The following is a 24,640-nucleotide window of genomic DNA, read 5'->3' as shown; positions in this document are numbered from 1 at the left end:
CTCGCGTCCAAACCGCGGTTTTGTTTCCGTGCCGCAGGCCGACAGCAGCGCCTCCGACTCGGAGGTCGAACGGGAGGTGGAGGCCGACTGGTCGTGCTGGCCGCGGGGCTCGGTGCGCGGCTCCGAGTGCGTGGTGTGCCTCGAGGCCTACTCGCTGGGCTGCCTGCTCACGTGCCTACCCTGCGGCCACGCCTTCCACGCTCGCTGCATTGCCATCTGGCTCGAAGGCGGCCGCCACTGCTGCCCCGTGTGCCGATGGCTCGCGTTCCGCGCACGACCCCAGCAGGCCGCCCCCCCGGCTCCACCCGGCTTCACCCAGCACGCCGATTGAAGGGGAAACGTCACTCGTAAAATCCGCCCTCTACCCCACCCATCCATCTGCCCCCTACCCACCCACCCACCCACCCCCGCTGCCACTCAAAGCGGAGTGCACTTAGTGCACTACATGAAAGGTTGAATGAAATACCTCTTTTCCACGGTACAACCGAGCCGTGCTGGGCCCACGCCAATGCAGCCCAGTGCAGCTCCTGAGGCGCCAGGTTGCTTTTCCACTGCAGAAGCCGGTGCCATGCTGCTAAAGTCGCACGCGATGAACGAGTGGAGACGCATGCAGATCACACTGCCTTCCATCTATTGACTGATGTCACGCTTACGGGCTCCTCGCGGTACAGGTGGTTTTCCACTGGCTTGTTTTCCATGCTTAACGAGAACCAGGCCATGATGTCGCTGGCCTCACAAGACATCTGAATCCAGCTCGGGGCCAAGCAGGGCCAGAGGCATGGCTAAACAACGCATTAGTTGCGTGTGACGTCAATCGGCAAACAACCCAGACACATCACCGCATCATCTCCCTGTGTCTCAGCCCTGTCATTGCGTGTGATTCTGCAGTGGGACAAAATGTGACCCCCTCCTGAGCTGCACCACCTTGGTTGCACCATTGGAAAAGAGGAATAAGGATGTGTTTGTCCGGCAAAGGTGCATATATCAATTTTACATCGGTGTCAATGGCTAGGAATCGAACCTAGGTGAACGAGATAATAGTGCAGTACGCTAAGCATTGTGCCACAGCTCCCGACATCAGCTCACCGACAGCACACTTTACTCCAGCCGTCTGTCAAGCTTAACAAATACCTTCGTGTCTTCAATCACTCCTATAACAAATACAAGCTTGCCTTGTGGCACTGTAATTGAGGGCAGTTCCTCAAACGAAGCATCGAACATTCATCATTGCCAAACGTAGATAAACGCCACCTGACCATTTAACGTTCAGTGGCAGACATCGCAGAGCCTGTGCGCAAGCTATGCTTTGCTTCCGGTGCACGTCAGGTGCGCTGTGAATAAAGCCGCATACCCTGAGCGGGAGGAAGAAGATCAGCAGATCAGTGTAAGGGCAAGTGGGAATTGGTGTTTAAATCGGCGTTGTCAGCAGTTTCTTCTATTCGTGCAGTGAACATAGTGACCACATTCAAGAGCGTAATGCGAATTTAAGAGCTACTCAAGTTTAAACTTCGGTGAAATTAGGTGAAAAGGACACAGTTATCCCCCACGCCATGTTAATGTAATCTTATAAATTATGCATGGTGCTGTCATGTTCTCATTGAGATACAAAGTGCGTTTCTGGTGAGGGTTGATGTCCTTTCTAGTGCTCTGATGAAATCTTCATTATTATTACTTTTCATTTCTTAGATCACCCAGAGTTAGAAATCTTTACTTGGACTGGAGGAATCCAATGAGCTATGAAGTTTTCGTTTCAGAGATGTCCAGTCAAGGGCGGGTCAGCAGAACGAATTCCCAATTGACAGTCAATAAGGGGCGTAGCCTTGAATACGGATGGAGGAATACTGCAAGAGCAGAAATTGTAAGTCAAGTGTTGACTTTGCAACAGCTGTGAGTTCCGACACAAGGGAGAAAGCAGTGGTGACATCTGGAGGCATCGGCAGTATTGACCTTGATGACCTCTGGACCTTGAAGTCGCAGGATAACGCAGCTGTCAGGCCTATTTGTCGATTTTCTCCCAATCACGTGATGCATCTTAAGCTTTGACACGTTATTTCTTGTTCTTCTCTCCATTCTGCACGCGTTGGTCTTCTCTGTTACATTTCGCTGGGGAAAAGAGTGATCTGAGCATCTGCATTATCTAATCATTTGGTTGTTTTTTTTTGTTGTTCAGAGACCCTCCCCCTCCCAACAGTTTAAGCCAGAAATAAACACCCCAGATGTTTCCTGTCTCTTTAATATAGGTGAGGCTCATATGGTCTATGATTTTCTGTTACATTGCATAAACATGCACACGTTCGTTGTGGTGCCTTTTCACCACGTGCAATCAACTGCAACGGCATGCGGTGCGTGCGATTGATTGCGTTCGTCGAGTCTGACGGGGAGGTGTTTGGCACATTAACACGAGTAAATTTAAACGCGTCGGTTTCGAGTCTCACAGTTCGAATTAAAACCCCGTGTAAGCATGCCACCGGTGCGTAAAAATGTGCTGTCCGCGGAAGGCTTGCAATTTGACCGCAGTGCGAGTGTTCTTGATCAGAAGGGTTTGTGTAAATATACTCTCAGAATGCTCCAGTGGGTAATATGCATTAGTTTTATTTTTCCAGTACAGCACGGTTTGGCCGTGTGAGAATCCCTCAAGCCCACGGCTGGGAAGATGTGCTTAGTGGCTGATATTTTGCATCTTGCTGTTCAGCCCCACGCGATTTCTTTTGCACTGAAATGGACCAACTTTATTGACACTGCTATAGCTGTTGGGGAAAGGCACTTGCACACGGTACTCGCTTATAATAATCGAGCTCAGACCACTTCCACCTTGACAGATGGAGTGGATGGTAATGTGATCTTATTTCCTATGTCGGCGTGAAAAACCCATCCTTCCAAGGTTACAGGTTTATATATGGAAGGAAAGCCATCTTGTAAAGATACTTACAAAGGGTGTACTAAATCCAACCACTGTATTTCGTTACCCAATCTATACAAATCAAAATAACTCAACCAATAATTATTGCCGGCATGTGCATCATTATCTAGCGTAGATAACTATTCTCATTTGTCCTATCTCTGGGTAATCTGAATGTGTAGGTTGGTGAGAGATGGCAACTGTATACATTGGGCCGTTTGTTGAAAGTTCTTCAGGCCTTGTTAGTTTAATATATTGGACTGTTATGATTGCATTATCATCCACATTGTAAGGCAGTTTAAACTGCTTTGACAATGACTGCTAATAATATACATGTTTGCACAGCAGAGTTGAAACTAATATTTCAATGGCCAGTAAGAAGATGAACAGATAAAATAAAAATGACCGTGTAAAATGAACGTCTAGATTTATTTTCTAAACTCAGGATTTTTACCTAGGTTTTGGTGTGACTAATGTAACTTTTGAACATTGCTCTTTGGTTTCCTTTCCACGTGGAATGTGTGACGGAGAGGGGGGGAGTCGGACAGGAGTGACAATATTTCTCGACACCCTGGCAAATGCATTTTCCTCAAGGGAAACCATTCGTCAAGGACAGCTTGTCCAAGTGTTCCCTCTGCTTAAGCTATAAGAATTTAAATAGATTACGTTAAAATAAAGTGTCACTCTGCATTTAAAATGTGCGAACGAGTTTTAAATGTGAGAAAGCATTAGTGGACCGTGAACTGGAGGAGAGTATGTAACAGTTTATGCAAAAGGCTAATGAAAGTTGATTGTGATAATGTTTTTATCAAACGAGGTTTGTGCCAAATTCACTTTTATTGGCGATTTAAAGATGTTGGTAAAACTCTGTTTCCCATCTCAGGTGCTACCAACAAGTCAAATATTTGGCCTGGGCTCTTGGACTATAAAGACATCAATGTACGAAAAAAATGTGGGACCATAAGTTCCAACCCACTGTGCAAATTATCCCTAATATTTTACTGCCGTTGACCACCTAAATGACGTGTATCATCCATGATGCGAAATATATTCTTTGTGATTGGCAGAGTCTGTGTACCATTACAAACGAGACCACCGCAAAACGTTATCCCACCTTTCCACATTGTGGCTGCAATGCTGTGAAGGCCACGTGAATCGGTGTCACCTTTTTGCAAAACAACGAACGACGTGTTTTACGCCGGGTTTTTTTTTCAGGGTCAAGGGCAGGTCAGTTAGTGCCAGAATACGTGGATCGATTTCTAATTAGACCCAAGACCTTTCTAATAAAATACTGCTTGTAGAGCAATGGACCAGTAGTGTGGGAGAGTTTCATGGGCTGAGGTTAAAACTGGGTCTAACGTGAAATGAGATTACGATTGCGAGACCATGAAATTTAGTTTTCGCATTGACGTCCTCCAAAAATCAATTCCGCCCAAAGCTACCTCGGTCAGTTGATTGCAGCCATCGGTATTCAGACCTAACAGCTGAGCAGCGAGTTGGCCTGTGAGTGACCTGTGTGGGTTGAGAAATCACCTTCGTCAGTGCAAAGTTAATAATGATAACAAGACGTGGCAGCAGGAAGCGGCGGAGGTTCTGAATTTAATACCGTGACGAAGTTGCACACCGAGCGGAATTGACATCTCTTCACGGGGCAACATTGGAATGGCTTGTAACAACGTTGACTCACTCGGATTTTTGCACAAGCGTAGGATTATCCTCTCAGTTTTTGTGTGTGCCTGAGAGTTGGGGTTGCAAGATATTGAATGTATGTTGAACTTCTTTCGCACCTTACATAGCCAACCATGCTATTAGGAGGTGTGGGGGAAGGACACCAAACTAAACACAGAACAATAACACCAGAGTGCACTGATTGCGTTTTCATTTTGTTAATTCACTTCACTCGGGTTCTTAAGTCCCCCCCCTCCCCCCCCACTGCTTGTTATGGCTTGCCGATTTCCGCGATGATTACTGGAACACTGTCCAAGAATTAGAACAATGGAACTCTTGATTATGCTTTTTTCATCGGGTACCAGGCAGAAGAAGAAACAAAAATTCCCATTCGAGTAATAAACAATGTTCTCAATTGCACGTCTCCACGTCGTTTATTTTCATGTGTTCTGTTAAAACCTGACACTTTTTTCAACAAGAAAATTGAGTTGGCTTGTTTTAGCCCTGTTGGTCTTGTTATGAAACGTGCACACAAATATTACGTGTGTGGTGCATAAGAAGCTAGAACTCTGGACGATGTTCCTTTATGAATAAAAAAAAAATATTTTTCACGTTTTCTTCGACCTTTAATTGTGATTGGCAACAACCTCCTGATGCATATCGTATTCTGACACTGTTATTGTTATACTCAGGCATTGCTCAGTCATTCCAACTTGAGCTTCAGACAAGCTGACTATGGGACATTAGCTTTATTGTCTAACACGACGAATTGCATTGCTCCTGGGAACGGACATGCAGTTTTATTAGTGCCGTGAGCTAGAATCCAGAGCAAAAATTAATCACTGCTCGCTTACAAACATTGGCCAAACCATGTGTTATTGCTGGCAGAAAGCCAATGGGACAAATGTGAATGCAGTGACATTTCTTGCCACCCAGACTTGCAAAGTGTACATAGTTTGAGTCCTTGGAGAATGTTCTGCGTAGCCAGTGATTCATATATTGGCCTCGTTTTCATCGTTGCGTGGACATGGTCAATTATCTCGACTGTCATTTGACTGAAAAATCGCATTGAATCGTCTCAATTGACTCCGTTTAACAAATTTACAGTCTATTTGCAAAAAAAAACCGATACAAAACATACACGATTCTGTATAGCTGTTGCATACAAAATGCAGTTTTATTTAATGATGTATCACTACAATTTTCTGAATGTTCAGTGACCAAACATGAATTGTACTCTTTGGTTCTTTCGGTAAAGTCACGTAGGTATAAAATAAATTAAATCGCGACGTTTCGGGCGCAACACAAGCGTCCGTCATCAGGTGGGACAACCACAGCAAGAAATAATTGCTGAAGTGGGCAAAAGGGCTGCTTGTAACAAGAGGCTATATCGGTAAAAGAGGAGGGAGGAGCCAGGGAGGACAGATTGAGGGTGGGGGTGTGGGTTTGGGAGAGTGGGGCGCTGCTAGAGGGATTAGGAAGAGAGCAAGGCCAAATCCCTGTCGCAGCGCCCCCCTAACCCACACCCCCCTCTCTTATCTCTCCTCCCTGGCTCCTCTCCCCTCTCTTACCTATATAGCCTCTTGTCACAGCAGCCCTTTTGCCCACTTCAGCAATTTTTCCTGCTGTGGTTGTCCCACCTGATGACGGACGCTTGTGTTGCACCCGAAACGTCGTGATTAATTCATTTTATTTTATACCTACGTGACTTTACCGAAAGAACCAAAGAGTATGGATCCCTGCAGTCACGAAAACTTCAAATCTAGAATTAAACAGGAAGTATGTTCGGTTACCATCCCCACAACAGAGTTACCGTTTTTTTTACTGTATCCGAAACTCCACATGCAGAAGACAGGACTGGCAACAAAAAAATGTTCCCCAAAAAATATGGAACTCGTCCTGATCATTTGTTATACACCATCTCAGCAGATTCACGTCATGTAAAGCTATCTTTTAAGTTCCATGCGCTGTTTATAACATTTACGTTACAACACTTTTATCAACGCACTGCTGGATGAAGGCCTCTCCATGATGTTTTCGGCACCGGGGGTTCTTTGACCATACTTCACCACAACACTCATTGTGGGTTGGTGAAGGAGGAGTAGGGGACAGGACTGGTTAAGGATATTGCCCACCACCAATATTAGCTATGGTTGGGAATCGACCTCAAGTCGGCGGGTTCTTAGAGCGGTACGCTAAAATTGCCGAGTTACCTCTCGCGCGTATGTTGTTCACTCGTCATAAAATATCACTTGATGTGAATAATCTCTGCCATGATTGTGGCCGAAAAATTGTTCGAAATTCTAAAGTGACAGTTTAAAAAAAATAACCCCCACAATCTTCTTCGAAGCACGTTGGTTCATTCACTGACCCATGCAAACTGATGTTAATTGTGTTATGGAAACAATCAGAATTAGCAATTAAAATGTATTGAACAAATACCAGCACAATCAACTTGCATGAACTTTATTGAGCATAATTTGTGTCGTGCTCGTTCCCATATTGGTCCTGTCATTTTGCATCAACACACAAACACAACCCTCTCCGTTATTAACCCCAAAATGCCATGTTTCACCAACCACATTCCATTTAAATTTTGATTTAAAGCTTTCGTGACTGCAGGGATTCATATTCTTGGTTCTTTCGGTAAAGTCACGTAGAAGGGAAACAATAGAATAATAAAAATATAAAACAATACAATTCTCACGACGTTTCGACTGCAACACAAGCAATCATCATCAGGTGTGAAAACCACACCTGGTTATTCTAGATTCCCTATTATAGCCAAGCGACATCTCCTTGGTTAGAAAGTTAGACGCAACGTATGATGTTGATTCCCTTTTAGGATCTAACTCGCGCAAACCTCTGTCCTCTTCGTCTATGTAACTATCTACGAGCCTTACCATCACAGGGGTACTGCCACTGTGACTGAAAGGCTTCTGCTACATCAATTGCAAATTCAGATGTGATTTTGTTTGATTGCATACAGTCATTGTTTACGAAGCTGAGAGTATTAAAAAATCATAACCTCGGAGAGCAATAAAAGCCCAGGATGTTCGTGGCACCAATATCAGACAGCGTAGACAGCCATTCATCTTCACTACAGTTATAACAACATTCTTACGACAAAAAAGTTTTGAAAAATTTCAAGCATGCTTCAAAGCAAAAATGTTTTTGAATCGCAACTTCACGTGTAAATGTGCAAGATATTTTGTTGCAATAGCCACTTGGTAGCGAAGCAGATTTGTGATTGGCCAAAATAAATGTGGTGGTGTCAACACGTTACTCTATGTATTAAAGGGCATAATATACGGATACAAATTTACAAAGCGAAACGGCAGCTGAGCAGCACTCTCATTGGAGCGCTCGACTCGCCACCCGAAGGTTGCGAGTGCAAATCCCGACAGGGATTCGACACAACCTATCATACCTCTGGGAGCGATAATTTCAAAAAGTACACCACAGAAGCCCGCAATCGTCGTTATGGTGAGACTGGCCTACGTGGTGGAAATGTGGACCACCAACTGTTGAGAGCCTTGTACGTACAATGTTGCTCACACCTGAGTAGGCAGAGGGAGACAATGTCCAACTAATGCCCATGCTGGCCAGATGAGTTGGAAGCGGTGACGTATACCTACTAGGCATGCGTTCAGATTTAATTTTTTCAGAAGTCAGATTTTCCGATATTTAGTTTCTTGGGCCTAAAACTTGGTTATTCGTATTTTTTTATTTACTTTTGAATAACATCTAATAAAGTTAATGATTATGCACGGAATGTGATCATTTTTGAAGTTTAATCGTGAAATAACTTAATTATTTTATTTTAACGTGAACAAGAAAATATATTTTCCGATTTAAGCAAAGTGAGTCGTGCGATGGCACTGTTGGCATAAAAGTATGAACGTAACTTCAAAAGTGAAGTTGCTTAATATGACATCACATTACTGTGTAACTATGCCCGATATTTTTAAAGTCGGATTAATAAAAAGTCAAACTTTCCCAAACAATCAAGCAACTCCTCATAACTGTTGGACAGTTCCTTAGTGGGGAAAATTCCACACTCCCATGGCAGGGTCCAGTCTCCCCATAGGACAACTTTCCCAACCAGAAGTGATTCCCAATAACATTTGCTGCAGTGTACCCTACTGCAGATACATAGAAAATTAACAGCCGCTCAAGTTTTCAACAATGACGACGACTCAAACCCTGAACCTCTGGGTGTGCAAATCTAATGAGCTTACCCTTTTGCATCACGGTAGATTAAATATGTGCATCGAACATAAATTACAGAATTACAGTAACACAACAAAGCATGCTTAATATGTCCTTATGGCAAAATGAGACAACGCCTACAACAAACATAAGTATGCAGCACAGGAGTGTGCAAAGAGTAAAAGTGCCAAAAGTTGGGCATTCCATTGCAACATCGTTGATGAATACAAAAAAAATGTAACACGTAATTCAAGTACATGCAACTTTCACAACGTATACCAAATGTATTTCTTGACAATGCCACTGGCTAAAAATGATGATATTACAAGCTCAATTTCCCACCTGGGTAGGCTCAGCCCATCACCCCCCACCTCCCCCAGGCGTTGGTAAACTGAGCATCAACTGGGGATGCTGTACCACTTAGTGGAAGTCGACCGCAGGTGTGCTGTGTACAATTCAATGCCAGAGGAAAACGGAATTTCCGCCACTGGGCTCAGGTCAGTGGCGAGTGTTGGACAATGCTTACATGAGCACTCACTTTCCTCGGGTGATGATGCTGCTGTTGTAAAGTGCGGTGCAGATAAAGGCGCAGCCCTGCAATTACTTGCTGAAACCACTGTTGGTGGAAAGGGCTCCACTAGAAGGAGCTCCAGGGAGAGTCCTAGAGGGTATTTTTTGCCTACTCTTCCACGTCTTGAAGGAGGTGGAAGCACACCCACACTTTACCCCACCACACACTACCTGCTAATCGACCGTGGTTAACTCATTTACTGTTATTATTTTACCAGGTAAGGGCCCATTGAGCTATATACAGTATCACTCTTTCAGAAGCGAGCTGGTCAAAAATTATAGTTCAACGAAGTGGATTATCATTTGGAAATTTCTAGCAGCCAAATACTCTAAACCCATGTTTCTAAATGTGGAGGGAAAACCCGGAGGACCCCGGAGAAAAATCCACGCGTCCACGTGGAGAGACACGCAAACCCCAAATATACAGGCGTCAGGGTCGGGATCGAACCCACGCCCCCTACATACCAGGCGAGGGAGATAACATCTCACCACCAGTGGGGAAATGGTAAGGGGTGGGGAAATGGTAAGGGGTTAAGAAACTTGTTCCATTGTTTCCATTGCAAACGCAGTGTGCTTACCATGACACCACGGGATTATCCATAAAGCACATTTCCAGTCACACACCTTTGATTTACAATGCCATTCCAGAAGGTATTATAAATTACTTACACGCTACCAGGTAAGTACCCATTGAGAAAATAGGTTTCGTGGATGGGGCAAACAGTTTGCTTTCAGAACAAGGATTTGTAAAGTTAGCGATATTTTACATTCGTACACGACAATTGACTTGCGCAAACTATTTTAAGGACTGAAAAATTTCCCCAATATTTTAAAACTGCCGTTCTACAACCATACAACTTCAGCCACAGCCAGGGGCGGAGCCACAGTTACAGGTTCCCCTCACTTTACGCGGTAGATGCGTTTCCAAAAGAAAAGGGGGCGCGCACAAAGCAAAAACCGCGTCGCAATACGCCGCAGAATACAGCTGGCGACCGAGTAGCGTACACACAGTACATACAACGTTTTCCCCAGCATCCTACCGCATAGCCCACAGGGTGGTCGCCTACCGAAATTACAAGATGTATTTTGTTTCGAATTGGGTGTGTAAAAAAAAAACTCAACATTTCAAGAGACCCGCGATGCCCAACTCCTGGCGCAGCCGCGTGCCGGTGAATTCAAACCGCATACAGCAAATCTTTGGGTGGAAATAGGTTAGCCGCATGTGTGCAAAAAGACAAAAAAAAATCTCACAAACCGAACTGGCACAATAGCAGAGGGATCAACGTGTTGCGGTGAAAGTTGATAACTCGGCCGCGTCTCTGTCGAGCCACACGTGAGGCTGCCCAAGAGCCACATGCGGCTGGCGAGCCACGGTTTACCCCCCTCCCCCTGGTCGAAGTGAACAATAAAAAGAGCCCCCTCTTCCAGCAAGTATTAATAACAGTACCGCATTACTTAGAGACGTCGCCTGTCTCACTCACCACTGTGCTATCTCCTAAACAAGCAACATCCTGCACCTCGGTCATAAAACTCATTGAGCATCGTTTCTAAACATACAGCATTACAGTCTTGGTTCTTTCGGTAAAGTCACGTAGAAGGGAAGCAATAAAATAATAAAAATATAAAATGATAAAATTCTCACGGCGTTTCGACTGCAACACAAGCAATCATCATCAGGTGTCTCCGTGCCTCCGCGTCTCCGTGTCTTGCTGTGGTTTTCACACCTGATGATGATTGCTTGTGTTGCAGTCGAAACATCGTGAGAATTTTATTGTTTTATATTTTTTATTATTTTATTGTTTCCCTTCTACGTGACTTTACCGAAAGAACCAAGAATATGAATCCCTGCAGTCACGAAAGCTTTAAATCAAAACATACAGCATTGTTTACGACGTGCGTCCCCATTTCCTATAAAATACCCAAAACACACAACCTAAGCGAAGCATAATTGCTGTAAACTTTTCAAGATTGTTCCCCCCCCCCCTCCCCACAAAAGATGATAAAATTGTAACAAAGCACTATTGAGAACGATCTAACCCTCCTTCACTTTTGGAGCAATGTAATAACATTACATCTGCATTTTGCACATCACGTAAAAGCCTTCATGTACACTACTAAAAACAACAAAATGGAGAGAGACCAATACAGTAAAACCTTGGATTGCGAGTAACTTGGTCTGCGAGTGTTTTGCAAGACGAGCAAAAAATTTAAATATTCATTTGATAAACGAGCGAGGATCTTAGCAATACGAGTAGCACGTATACACTTTGTCTGCCGAGCGTCACGTGATCACAACTGATATACGAGTGCTTTGATATACGAGTGCTTTGGATTACAAACACATTTCCGGAACGAATTATGCTCGCAATCCAAGGTTTTACTGTATATGCACTACAATTCAACTCAACTGAACCGTCATCCATTCATCGATACCCAATTTAAATAACGAAAAACAATCTATACGCCCTCATTGCATCGTTTAACACTCCCCTCTGCAAGATGCGGTGCCAAGACTTTCACAACATTCACTTTAGCTGTTCAAAAGTACAAGGATCATTAGAAATCAAGGGGGGGGGGGGAGTAGCTACAAATAGACAAGCGTTGCCACCTGTTCTGGTTTTCCCAGAATTATCCTCCCGTTTGAAGGCAGCAGCTGTGCTGGGAAATCTGTCCGTCTGAGACATTAACACCGCTGGTGTCAGGTGTATAAACAGAATAATAATACACCACTCACTCAAGACAATGCATTTTACATGTCATTATCCCGCCTGCTGGTATTGAGATATTATTCTTCCCGTGGTATGTCCCACCTTTATTGTACTGTAGTGGGTGGCAACCCTGCCCTGCACATTGAAGCCAGCGATAGTTAGTTAGTGTTTGACTGAAAACTGGTCTAACCGATCTAACATTTAACGAATAGTTTAACCAACCTGCGTTCCCTTCATCTGTCGTTTCATTCGGAATGCTTTCAAAGTTAGAGCTTCTGCCTAATCGCGAGCACACACACTCGTCCGGAGCGTACCCTGCATCAGCTTAACCTTTCCTGCTCAAGGGCAGTCGTGTAAGGCACTCACCCCTGGGGGATACTTAAACAATAGCCTGACATATGCCAGCGACTCACTCGGGCGAAACGTCATTCACATCCCGCACGAAAAGCTCAAGGTTGAAGCAGGCAAATATTTCACGGAGACAGAGCATTTTACAATGATGCTGATGACAGACGCTGAGAGATTCTCATGATAGCTAGGCTCAAAGCACGATTCCATTGCTACAGTCGTACACAATTTCATCGCGGGATGGTGGCATTTTCAGAATCGTGGCATCGTCGAGAAGCCGGGCTGCACGGAGCCAGGGTGTGGCACGCAGAGGCCCCGATGCCCTCTTGTCGTGTTTAAATGGTAATTCTGGCTTATGCCACACGGCTCGTATCAACCCAGCTTCCAGCCAGCCTATATTGAGATGATGATCGCCATTGAAACGTGCAGCTGAACAGCCTGTAGTTTGACGATGATATTTTCACCATACTGTAAATGTAATTATTATTGTTGGCCTTCATTAGTTTCTTCTTTACTCTCGCTATATTTCGGGTGCAGTCATTATTATTGGCTCTTGCTGCATTTCGATTGAATTTTATCTATACTTTGAGAAGTTTCAATAGAATAGGCGCTTTATAAATTATAGATTATGATTATTATTGATGTAATGTCCAACTGTTTCAATGGTGATCGTGGTTGACACCAGCAGGCTGCGGGAAACGGCCGGGATTACCGCCGAGACCAGAACTACCACCGGGACCTCCCGCCATCGAGTCCCAATCGAGTCCCACTCGATCTTATTATACACCTCGAGTGGTACTCGAGCGGGACTCGAGCAAGTGCTGCCATCTTACTTCAAGTGAACGAGAGATTGCCAAGTCGGCATCGCCCATAGAAGAATCGCAGAAATAATCGAGGGAGGAATTGCACGAATGGAATACGATTCCTGAAGGAATCGCCCAGCTCTGACTGACAGCTCGTTGGAGCAAATACAAATGTGGTAGGTTTACATCCTGATGAAACCTACATTCCCCTCATTATTGGTAATGGAGCTATCGGCAAATTGTCAAAAACCTGATGAAAATGTACACCTGTCAATATGCAAATGAGGTGTATAATGTCCAGGCGTACAGTATGTGGTATTTACATCTGCAGATCATCCAAGTATGTTAACATTTAGATGACTAAATATTTGTTTTAACTATATGATATGACATGATTATAATGATATGTCATATTCAACTCACCTAAGGCATCACTACACAAACTACATTTTCTTCCCAGTTAGATAATGTGTTTCCACCCAAATTAGCATATTGAATCGTCGATTAAAGTCACTTTATTTTTTTAAATAAAAGCAATCCTAAAAAGTAATCAACCGGTACATTACAATTAACAATAATCATTATTGCAAGCCGAACATAAATAATATGCAATTACCTTTGGTAACCTCGTTCGTGTAAGATTCCTGAACTCTCTGCACAAGTGTAAACAAAGTTATGCTTTTCAAATGTAGGGCTTGCCCAACACCGAAGTTAATTCTCAAGCCACCAATACATTTGAGCCTAGCCAGCACCGGTGCCTATACAGTACGAAGGTTTTTTTTATTTCCACTGGATATTTACCATCTCCTGCTGGAACCAAACCGTGAAACCGTAGCCCACGTGACATCTGAATCTGGCTCGGGGCCAGGGAAAGGGGCTAACGACGCGTTCCATCGCGTGTGACGTCAGTCGGTGCTCTGTGAGGCCACAGCGTCACCGCGTCATCTATATGCGACTTGACCGGTCCATTGCGTCCAGTGGAAAAATACAACTTGGTGCCTCTAGAGCTGCGCCGGGTTGGCTCGGCACAACCCTGGCATGGCCCCAGCATGGCTCGGCTCAGCTGTACCGTGGAGAACAGGCATCAGTTAATGGGGATGAGGGCTTTTGCGTCAATTCTCGACGCAAGTTCTTTTTTGATATCTTCTCCTTCGACCTTGTGCCAGCAGAAGCTGGGATCCTTTACCACTGGAAGCTCGCAGCCACCGTCCGTTCCTGGCGTGCCTGCAGGGCAAGTGCTGCCACCTTCCTTCGCCTGCGTGAAGATTGCATGCATCATTTTCGAATCAAACTTATGGACATCCCCATCGTGCATTCGCGAAACAAATGAATGTCCGTAAGTTGTGGCATTTTCGTGCCATGAGATACGGCATTTTTTTTTCATGGCTAGGTCAAACTCACGCTGCAAGGTACAAGACTGGAGAACATGGCTAAGTGTAAATGTGAAAAACCATGACGCTACCATGAATGAAATATAATCTGCAAAATGTAACACATTCCTGCGGAAGGAGCTGGTAGGAACGTTGGGTTGCTCGGTCAATGGCCAGGGTCAATGGCGGCACGTGATGCATTCCGCAAATATGCCCGACAGTGAGGGCGGGCACAAACCAGCCCCTCCCCACCCTCCCCACCCAGCCCCTCCCCACCCTCCCCACCCAGCCCCTCCCCTCCTCACCCAGCCCCACCCCTTCCATTTTTGGATGCACGACGGACGGACGTACACAATAATCCCCTGTGGGCTGGTGTAACCAGGAGGTTCCTACCAGTATAAACTGTCCCTAATTCATAATACAATGATAGGTAAAGGAGCAGCCCTGCAATTGCTTGCCCACATCACTGCTGACAGAAGGGCCTCCCCGAGAGGGGGGCTCTAGAGAGCCCTTCTGGAGGGTATCTTGGCCTACTATTACACGCTGGCCAGACATCTTGGAAGAGGTGGAAGTACCCAAACTTTACCCCACTACATGTAACCTGCCAATCGACTGTGCTGTATTCATTTATACTGCTGGGTGAACAGAGGCAAGGGAGGGGGGGGACGTAATTTGAGTAACTTGCCCCATCTTTTAAACTGCCGCGCCGGGCATGAACGGACAACTTCTGGACCCCAAGTGTGCTAACTGTTGCAAAAACGACAGCATTCAAATGCATTCTATGTTAATACATTACCACGTGCAGCTCTCCGAGGAGTATAATGAACTCGAAGTAAAACAAACTCACCAATGGCTTTGTGGGACTGATTGTGATCAGGATGTTGAAGCAGATCCCATCAGCGCCACCGTCCACCCCAACTCCCGCCAAGTGCTGTATCCCCAGCAGCCCCAACATTCGTGCGTGAATCTTGGGAGGGCTGGGCCACACCTTCTGGAGCAGCCTGGTTCAGGCAACACGGACACAGGCGGCATTTAACACGTATAGCTCTCCGACGAATTCAGTGCCCGAGAAGCTCCCAGCGTGTGCAGCAGCGAAACGTTGGACTTTACGGCGAACAACACGGGTTCGATTCCCCTCCCACAGCGTCATCTCAGTGATTCCTCATCATCGCCAATTGGGTCGAGGCTCAAAAGAAAGCCGTCCCTTGGTGTGGACCAATCAGTTTCAAGAACAATGCATACATTATCATAGTATGTTTTTTTTTGCATTTTGACTGCAGGTATTGTGGTTAATGCAGACATGAATCCTTGCAATAAGGTTTCAGTTTTGTTGCCAGAAAAAAGGGGAAAAACCCTATTATTATATTTTGGTACTGGCAAAGGAGGTCTAATGATGTAGATAACATATGCTTGTGATATACAATACAATGCAATTTTTATTTTAACATATAGAGAGCATCTAAATATGGTGGTGAGATTTTATCATCCTCGCCGAGTACGCAGGAGGTCGTGGGTTTGATTCCGACCCGACTCGCTCTGCCTGTGATCGCGTGGATTTTTCCCCGGGTCCTCCAGTTATGCCCTCCACATTTAGAAAACATGCATTCACATTATTTGGTGGCTACTATAAATTCCCACATATGATAAACCGCTTCAATGAGCTATCATGTGTGGCCAGGTCATCTCTAAAAAATAGTTCACAGCTAGCTTTACCTGGTAAATAAAATAGTTTAGTAGGCAACTGCATCACATGGGAACACATTTTTTATATTGTCTTGCCTGGTAATTGCTGTCTGGATGCTGGAGGAGGCTTCTGCTTGTGATAACCCACAGACCGTCACGGGCAGGTGTGGATCTACTTCCCGATCACCACATCCCAGTACATACACCATACCCTCTTCAATACTGCAAAAACATACCGCCCACACAACAACAAACATTATCCACTCAGCGACGGTGAAATAACCGTGATGCTTGTGCTAGAGTATGTGCACTCAAAAACCACATGAAATGGCAAGATATTGCTGGCAGAAGGGATCAGGTGTTATAGGTTAAAAGCATTGGGTAACTGGTTAAAACAAAATGAAGATGCTCCGTTAAGCCATACAGGCGGCAGAAGTTGTGTTTGTGAACATCTATGACTGAATTTAAAGCTTTCATGACTGCAAGGATTCATCTTCTTTGGTTCTTTCGGTAAAGTCACCACGTAGAATGAGAATAAAATAATAAATTGATAAAATAAAATAACACAATAATATTCTCACGACGTTTCGGCCACAACACAGTCTCTGTCCTCCAGAGACTGTCTCTGTCCTCCAGACAGAGACTGTCCTCCAGACAGTCTCGTCCCTTCACCTGATGAAGGCCGCTTGTGTTGTGGCCAAAACGTCGTGAGAATATTATTGTGTTATTTTATTTTATCAATGTATTATTTTATTCTCATTCTACGTGACTTTACCGAAAGAACCAAAGAAGATCTATGACTGGCATTGAAGAAAAAGGGTTGGTGTAGCTAGTACCCCATTCCTGGCCACCTTTGTCTCTCCAGTGCTGATGTTCGCATAACCAAGGAAGTACGCAAGAGAGGTTCAGGCACCACTTGCCACTGATATTTCCTTGGCCGGGAAATCAAACAAATGGCACCAATGAGTATTCGTGTGTTTTTTTTTGAGAATGTAACATTAACTTAAATGAATTACTCAATTAAATGTTTAAGTATCCACAGTATTTTTAAGCTTTGGGTGTATAATGGTTGTCCTGGAGCAGGAAGTGATAGTACCAACGGTGATATTGTTTTCATACTCTAACTCATGCATGAACTAGACGTGAACAAGTCTGTTTTTTGAGTGAGAAAACATTTAGAGAATGCTTGGAATTGATTGTGGTCCAACAGTAAAATATAAAATTAAATCCCTCTGTGCCTGCAGGGCCACACAAGGTATTCGTCCGAAGACAAATCACAAACCAAGGTTGCTACAATTGCACACTGCACTAACAAACACACCAATGTCCCCCACTCCCTATTCACACACGATGACAAGGATCACACGAATGTACAAAAAGAGCGATGGGACAAGTGCTGATAACGAGCATCTATCAATGCCAGCATGATGCATTGAGGGAATTGCCTTTGCCTCACCGGTGGTAAAGTTTGTACACTGCATCAAATACACATTTAAAGCTGTGTCAACAGAGCGGAGGTCCAGAACCAGTTCAGATATCACTCGCCATGGCAGGGAATCAAAAATTACGTTTGCTGGTTTCTTGTCGCAGTGCACCAACCACTGCACAACCATTCCCCGCGCACACACACACACACACAAACCCTTGCAAGGATCAGGCACAAAAAGACAGCATTCAAACGAGAGGCAGCGGCTCCATTCCAGAAGCTACGACTTGAAACCCTTACCTAGGTGGCCACCACACCACGGTGGCACGCAGGCACACAACCGGGCAAGGCAGCTCACTGGGTAGCGCGTGGGGGTGTCGTGGCAGCCTGGCATAGGCCACGGCGGCACCCACCAGCCCCAGCATGTCACGGCCACGCAGGGGCAGCGGGCACACGCGGTCCCACCAACACGCCTGCAGAGACTCTTCGTCTGCCTCCGCCTCCGTTTTCAATTTGCCACCTGCAGTGCGACAGATTATATGTCGCGTGTCAGTCCATCGATCAGAGGATATGAAGCCAATGTTGTACGAGGAATGCATGTTTAACTTCATTCGCACCGTACCAAGCCAACCGTGCTTATAGGAGATACAGAGGAAGGACAATAAATTATATTCTTAGTTCTTTCGGTAAAGTCACGTTGAAGGGAAACAACAAAATAATAAAATATATATATATAAAACAATTAAAATTCTCACGACGTTTCGACCATAACACAAACGGTCGTCTTCAGGTGTGTCGGTTTGCATAAATTAGACACAGAAAGCGGTTATGAAGAAATTAATTTTCAATCTAGATTCAAAAGTACATAGCTCCGGTGGCTTATTATATCTGAAGGAAGAGGATTCCAGACAGCCGCACAAGCGCATCTGAAAGCGCGCCATGCGGTAACCGTCTTTCTTCGATGGCTTGCAATGATCTGTCGCGAGGATGACCACCGGAGTTTGCGTGATGGTTCATGTTCCTTGACGAGATCGGCAGGGCCATGAGAGTTATTTCGCCATACTTCACCATGCTGAGCTGGTTGAGCCAAATAATTGTGTCAGGAGTAGCAGCGCGTATCGCCGTGATGATGCCTCCTTCGTATTAGTGAATGTTCCATGGTCTGTTCTGGGTGACCACACTCCTACACTGACCGAAGAGTATTACATTTTCCATATGTGCATCAAGTAGCAAGGAAAGTCTGCTCTCCTATAACGCGTGTTTTCAGAACGCGATTTTGCTATAATGCGATTGATGTATTGGGGAACAATGTTTTTATAATGCGTAAGCGAACTGGATGTATAACGCAATTGAGTGAACAGAACTACGTTGAGCGAGTAGGAATATAAGCGGTGGTACGGCTGCCTTGGAGTAGCTTTGCACAAGGTGGGATGCTGCTGGATTCTTCATGCCTCAATCTTAGTGCAGCCTGCATAAGCATCTCACGTGTTATCACGGACTGTGCTTTACCCTATATTATATATTATTTATTATAACGCGATTTTCCCCTAACGTGGTGTTCTTCAGGAACGCAACTACCGCGTTTTAGGAGAACAGGCTGTCTTGTGAGATGACCTCAGTAAGACTGTGAACGGGGTGTCCGTGTGTACTCACCCGTGACTGTGGCTAGAAACACAAAGCGGACCCATCGCAGGCCGCTCTCCTCCACCCTGAGCAGGGTGTAGGGTTCGCACTCCAGTCCGGTCTCCTCACGCACCTCACGCTGCAAGCCTTGCACCAGGCTCTCCCTCCGCTCGAGCCGGCCTGCCGGGAGGTACCACCGACCTCGACAGCTCGGCTTGGCCTCCTGGGTCAGCAGCACCTCGTTCTGAAACGAGGCGGGCATGTGAACCTGGATCGAACGGACCTGTGTAACCAGGCTTGCAACGTAGAAAATTCCATTGCTGTTCTCAGCTACCTTCACCAACCCACACTAACCAGCATGGTGAAGTATGGTGAAATAACTGTCATGGCCCTGCTGATCTCAAGGAGCATAAACCATGACGCAAACTCCGGTGGTCATCCTCGCAACAGATTTTTGCAAGCCATCGAATAAAGACGGTTACCGCATCGCACGCTTTCAGATGCGCTTGTGTGACTGTCTGGAATGCTCTTCCTTCAGATATAATAAGCCACTGGAGCTATGTACTTTTGAATCTAGATTGAAAATTCATTTCTTTAGAACTGCTTTTTGCGTTTCGTCTGTTGTCCTTCCCCACACCTCCGATTAGCACGGTTGGCTACATACGGTGCGAAAGAAGTTCAACATACATACATGGCCCGCATGAGGATATCGTATTCCGCGGATTGCATAACGTCTGCAACGTGGAAAAAAAAAACAGCTAAATTCTAGAACTGTCCAGGTGTAACCCAGACACGTGGCAACGCGAGTCATACTCACTCCACTCTCCGGCACTCGGCTCACATTCGAACATGAGAACACTTGTCACCATTGTTCAATGTCACCGTGCTCTTGGCAACCGTACGTCGCTGCGCACCTTGTCATTGAGGATAACGGCAGCAATGATGTAGCAGACGTTAGTGCGCAGGGCGACGGCGTCGGTGGGCGCGCCCTGGGGGGGCGACACGTCGCTCTGCGTGTAGGGGACCGCCTGGCCCCTCAGCAGCACGGACAGCTCCTGCTCCAACAGCGGAGCCATCATCCTCGCCATGTTGGCCCAGCCGGCGTGGTGGTTGGTGGTGGTGGCGGCGGCACTATGCAGCATCCATCATCTGCGCGTTTAAAGCACTATTAGTTATGGGAAATGCTCTTTTCGCTCTCTCTCTCTCTCAGAGTGGTTGTGTGAAACACACATACAGTAAAACCTTGGATTGCGAGTAATTTGGTCCGCGAGTGTTTTGCAAGACGAGCAACATTTTTAAATAAATATTCATTTGATAAACGAGCGAGATCTTGCAATACGAGTAGCACGTATACGCTTTGTACTGCCGAGCGTCACGTGATCACAACTAATATACGAGTGCTTTGGATTACAAAAACGTTTCCGGAACGAATTATGCTCGCAATCCAAGGTTTTACTGTAATCTATTTCTGATATGAATATGTAAATATATGTTATTGTATATTCAAATATATATCAACGATAACACCTATAATATTACATTTCACCAACAATTATAGGTGAAGACTGTGCTTTTCAATCGTTCACTATGGTGCTTAGTCGAAGATAGTAAATATTGAGCTTGCATAATAAGGAAGAATGTCACACATCCGACTGACTGGGGATTGAGGTATGGGCAGATAACTGAATGGTCAACTTTGTATATGGATAGAAATGATAGTTACACCATGCACAAATAACAAGAGGGAAAACTGATTTAAACATGGGCACGTGCTTTATAACTCTGCTTTAGAAGGAAGCAAATCGGGTCAACATTAATATTTTGTTGTACCTTATGCTGGGCTTTAAGGCACTGAAAATATTACATCAAATACATTTAAAACTTACATTCAGAACCTTTTTATGCCGTTCAGAGAGATGAGCACGATAAGAATGTGAAGCATACGGTGGCAGATGAATAAATTGGTCCAAATATAGCGGAAACTGTATCTCCTTTCTAAAAACGCATTGTCACGTATTAGCTATGCAAACGTTGCAAACGCTCTGATGCTCAAAAAGGCATTAACAAAATAACGTGGAACGATGCACTGCCATCCCGATATATTCACCGTGTACATTAATGGTGCATGCTTGGCAATTTTAGTGGTAAAGAGCTGAGCAATATTGACTGTTTGGCAGGAGTAACACAATGTCCTTAAATCGTGCACACATATGGCGTTGTTACGACCCTTCAGCTATACACGTTCAAAAGCAGTACAAAGCTATAGTAATATAAAGCCACTTTGTGATTCATATTCTTGGTTCTTTCGGTAAAGTCACGTAGAAGGGAAACAATAAAATAATAAAAATATAAACCAATAAAATAATAAAAATATAAAAGAATAAAATTCTCACGACGTTTCGACTGCAACACAAGCAATCACCATAGTTCCATGGTGAAGGGTACAAAGGTGGAAGGAATCTGTGGAAATGTTTCAGCTCTGTAGACGAGGTGGTTATAATGGGGGAAATAATTAATTGAAGGGGACAAGATTGGAGATCTAATCTGCATGAGAGCCATGGGCCATAAAATCGTTGAATGCGCACCAGGATCAAGAGTGTGAAATGAAAAGGCGAATGACAAGCAGGATGAACTATTTTTTTTTAAATATAACATTACAAACGAACAGCAACATACCAATGTTTATACCGTACACAGCACCATGTTGGCACTGACATTTTAAAAGGCAGCCAGCCACGTCAAAAGCCATAAATGAGGTGAGGCCTATTTTTAAACCATCATTGCCCTGTTATCAGGCCCCAAGCGTGCATGCATGAATTCTCGCCATGAATTAACAGTGCCCAAATACAAATAACAGCATTGTAAAATTACATATTTGCCGGTGCAATGTTCGAATTTGTTTAAAGACGATGATCAATCACCGAGTGTAATATAACCCCTCCGATATATTGCATTTTATAGCCTGCTTATATCAGTCTATTTTCAGTTTATTTATTTCAGTTTATTTTTTTTGGTATAGCCCCGTGAGCCATTCGGCTCTTGAATCGGGTGCAACCACAACAAACAAAAAAACAAAAACACGAACAAGAAAAAACATCTTAAAGTGACTATGTGTGACTGTGCGAACTGAAAATCCTTGACAAAAAAAAAACACAGCAAAATATTCCTGAAAAAAGCACCGTACACCAACGCTGTGTGCAAAAAAATCCCACAACCACTGATAACAGAGCAATGAACCGCCTTTGTTTGAATCCACTGCTGGATATAAAGCTCTCTCAAGTTGTGGGGATAGCTTGACCATACTTCACCATTGGAACCACACTTCACCACAGGAACCTGACTTCACCACAGGAACCACACTTCACCACAGGAACCTGACTTCACCACAGGAACCACACTTCACCACAGGGACCACACTTCACCACAGGAACCACACTTCACCACAGGAACCACACTTCACCACAGGAACCACACTTCACCACAGGAACCTGACTTCACCACAGGAACCACACTACACCACAGGAACCACACTTCACCACTGGAACCACACTTCACCACAGGAACCACACTTCACCACAGGAACCACACTTCACCACAGGAACCACACTTCACCATTGGAACCTGACTTCACCACAGGAACCACACTTCACCACAGAAACCACACATCACCACAGGAACCATACTTCACCACAGGAACCACACTTCACCACAGGAACCACACTACACCACAGGAACCACACTTCACCACAGGAACCACACTTCACCATTGGAACCTGACTTCACCACAGGAACCACACTTCACCACAGAAACCACACATCACCACAGGAACCATACTTCACCACTGGAACCACACTACACCACAGGAACCACACTACACCACAGGAACCACACTTCACCACAGGGACCACACTTCACCACAGGAACCTGACTACACCACAGGAATCTGACTTCACCACAGGAACCACACTTCACCACAGGGACCACACTTCACCACAGGAACTTGACTTCACCACAGGAACCACACTTCACCACAGGGACCACACTTCACCACAGGAACCTGACTACACCACAGGAACCACACTTCACTACAGGAACCTGACTACACCACAGGAACCACACTTCACCACAGGAACCTGACTTCACCACAGGAACCACACTTCAGCACGCCGGTCAAGTAATGTTTGCTGAAGCATTTATATGTGGTGAAAGTGTACTGGCTAAGTCAGCTCCGCTAACCGTCGCCAGTCCACTATACTGGAATACTACTATAGCAGTGGGCCTTATTGATTATTATAACCATCGGTTACCATAGCGGTGATGATGACAACAAAGACAACCACTTCATCCGCTCCACATTGAGCAGCATTTACCACAACGAATACACCACCACTCCACAAAAACACGCACGCACACACTTGACCGGGTCTTGTCAATCAATTAAACGTGAAGGCAGCTGCAGACTTTGTTGCGATGTGGTAGTACAACTTCGACATCGTCTGCGCCTCGCTCAAAGCGTCGGAATTATTTTTTTAGCGACGCAAAAACGTCGCTAAATATATAAACGCGACGAGACCCAGGGCTAAGACTCGCTCACTCTGGACAGCCGCATTGTAATCTCTCGTCGTGCTTTAATGAGGTTAAACTCCCACTATTACGATGACTGCTAGAGCTTAAACATCTTTACGGCACTGCGCATTTTAACGTAGAAGAGTTATTGTTACGTGTGTGTACAATAAGCAATGTTAGACTTACATAAGACGATAGAATGAATGAAGGCAGCTCTCTCTCTCTCTCTCCCTCCTCCTCCCCCCGCCGCCGCTGTGCTTGGCCGAGTTTGTTTACGCAGGAAGACTGCCTCGGTCATTTGTGTGTCTGCGGATCAGAGGTTTTACCTCCTGATTTCTAGGTTGTTGCCCTCTGTGATCATCATCGTCGTCTTCGTCGTCGTCATCGACAGGCATTCTCTATTCACTGCTGGATGAATCCCTCCTGACGATTATCATCACAGCCATCGCCGCGCACAGGATTCGCGGGGCCATCGGCAAATCCCCCTAAGTGTGGTCATGTAGCGACCAACAATGTAGAGGAATATGTGACAGGTGTACGTTACCATTGATCTGATACGCTAATGTATTGTAACAAAATTCACAAGATGTATGGGGGCCGTCCATAAATGACGTCACGCGCCTAGGGTTGGGGGGAGGGGTCAGACATCTGTGACGAAGTGTGACGTCACATCAAAATTCGCAACTTTAAATAAATATAGTACTTAAATTTTTATTTAAAGCTTTCGTGACTGCATGGATTCATATTCTTGGTTCTTTCGGTA

The 24,640-nt window shown here is 45.0% G+C and overlaps 2 protein-coding genes across 2 annotated transcripts in view; one reads left to right on the top strand and one right to left on the bottom strand.

Annotated features, from left to right (window-relative positions):
• Nucleotides 1-4,982, top strand: part of RNF103 (ring finger protein 103) — a 30,501-nt gene extending 25,519 nt beyond the window's left edge. Inside the window, exon 6 of the mRNA XM_032962645.2 lies at nucleotides 38-4,982. Coding sequence (XP_032818536.2) covers nucleotides 38-331 — 294 coding nt within the window. The 3' untranslated portion in view covers nucleotides 332-4,982. The remainder of the gene's footprint in view (nucleotides 1-37) is intronic.
• Nucleotides 4,983-7,017: 2,035 nt separating this feature from the next.
• On the bottom strand, nucleotides 7,018-24,614 carry NUDT18 (nudix hydrolase 18). Its single transcript, XM_032962647.2, has 7 exons — nucleotides 24,064-24,614; nucleotides 20,225-20,459; nucleotides 19,341-19,554; nucleotides 17,988-18,207; nucleotides 16,358-16,483; nucleotides 15,426-15,579; nucleotides 7,018-14,463 (listed from the first exon to the last, which is right to left on the bottom strand). The coding sequence occupies exons 2-7, from the start codon at nucleotides 20,450-20,452 to the stop codon at nucleotides 14,293-14,295; spliced, it is 1,113 nt and encodes a 370-aa protein (XP_032818538.2). The 5' UTR covers nucleotides 20,453-20,459; nucleotides 24,064-24,614; the 3' UTR covers nucleotides 7,018-14,292.
• Nucleotides 24,615-24,640: the final 26 nt, after the last annotated feature.

This window comes from Petromyzon marinus, chromosome 29, assembly GCF_048934315.1.
Source record: "Petromyzon marinus isolate PM22_M1 ecotype Great Lakes invasive population chromosome 29, UKy_Petmar_22M1.pri1.0, whole genome shotgun sequence".
NCBI lineage: Eukaryota > Metazoa > Chordata > Hyperoartia > Petromyzontiformes > Petromyzontidae > Petromyzon > Petromyzon marinus.
The sequence above is the reverse complement of the archived record's forward strand: the minus strand, read 5'-3'. Positions and strand labels throughout refer to the sequence as shown.

Coding starts and splice junctions, on each gene's coding strand:
- NUDT18 (XM_032962647.2), bottom strand. CDS start 20,452: ATGCTGCATAGTGCCGCCGCCACCACCACCAACCACCACGCCGGCTGG. Junction 18,208..19,340: donor GTTTCTAGCCACAGTCACGG/GTGAGTACACAC, acceptor GTCGCACTGCAG/GTGGCAAATTGAAAACGGAG. Junction 16,484..17,987: donor GTGGTGTGGTGGCCACCTAG/GTAAGGGTTTCA, acceptor ATGTTTTTGCAG/TATTGAAGAGGGTATGGTGT.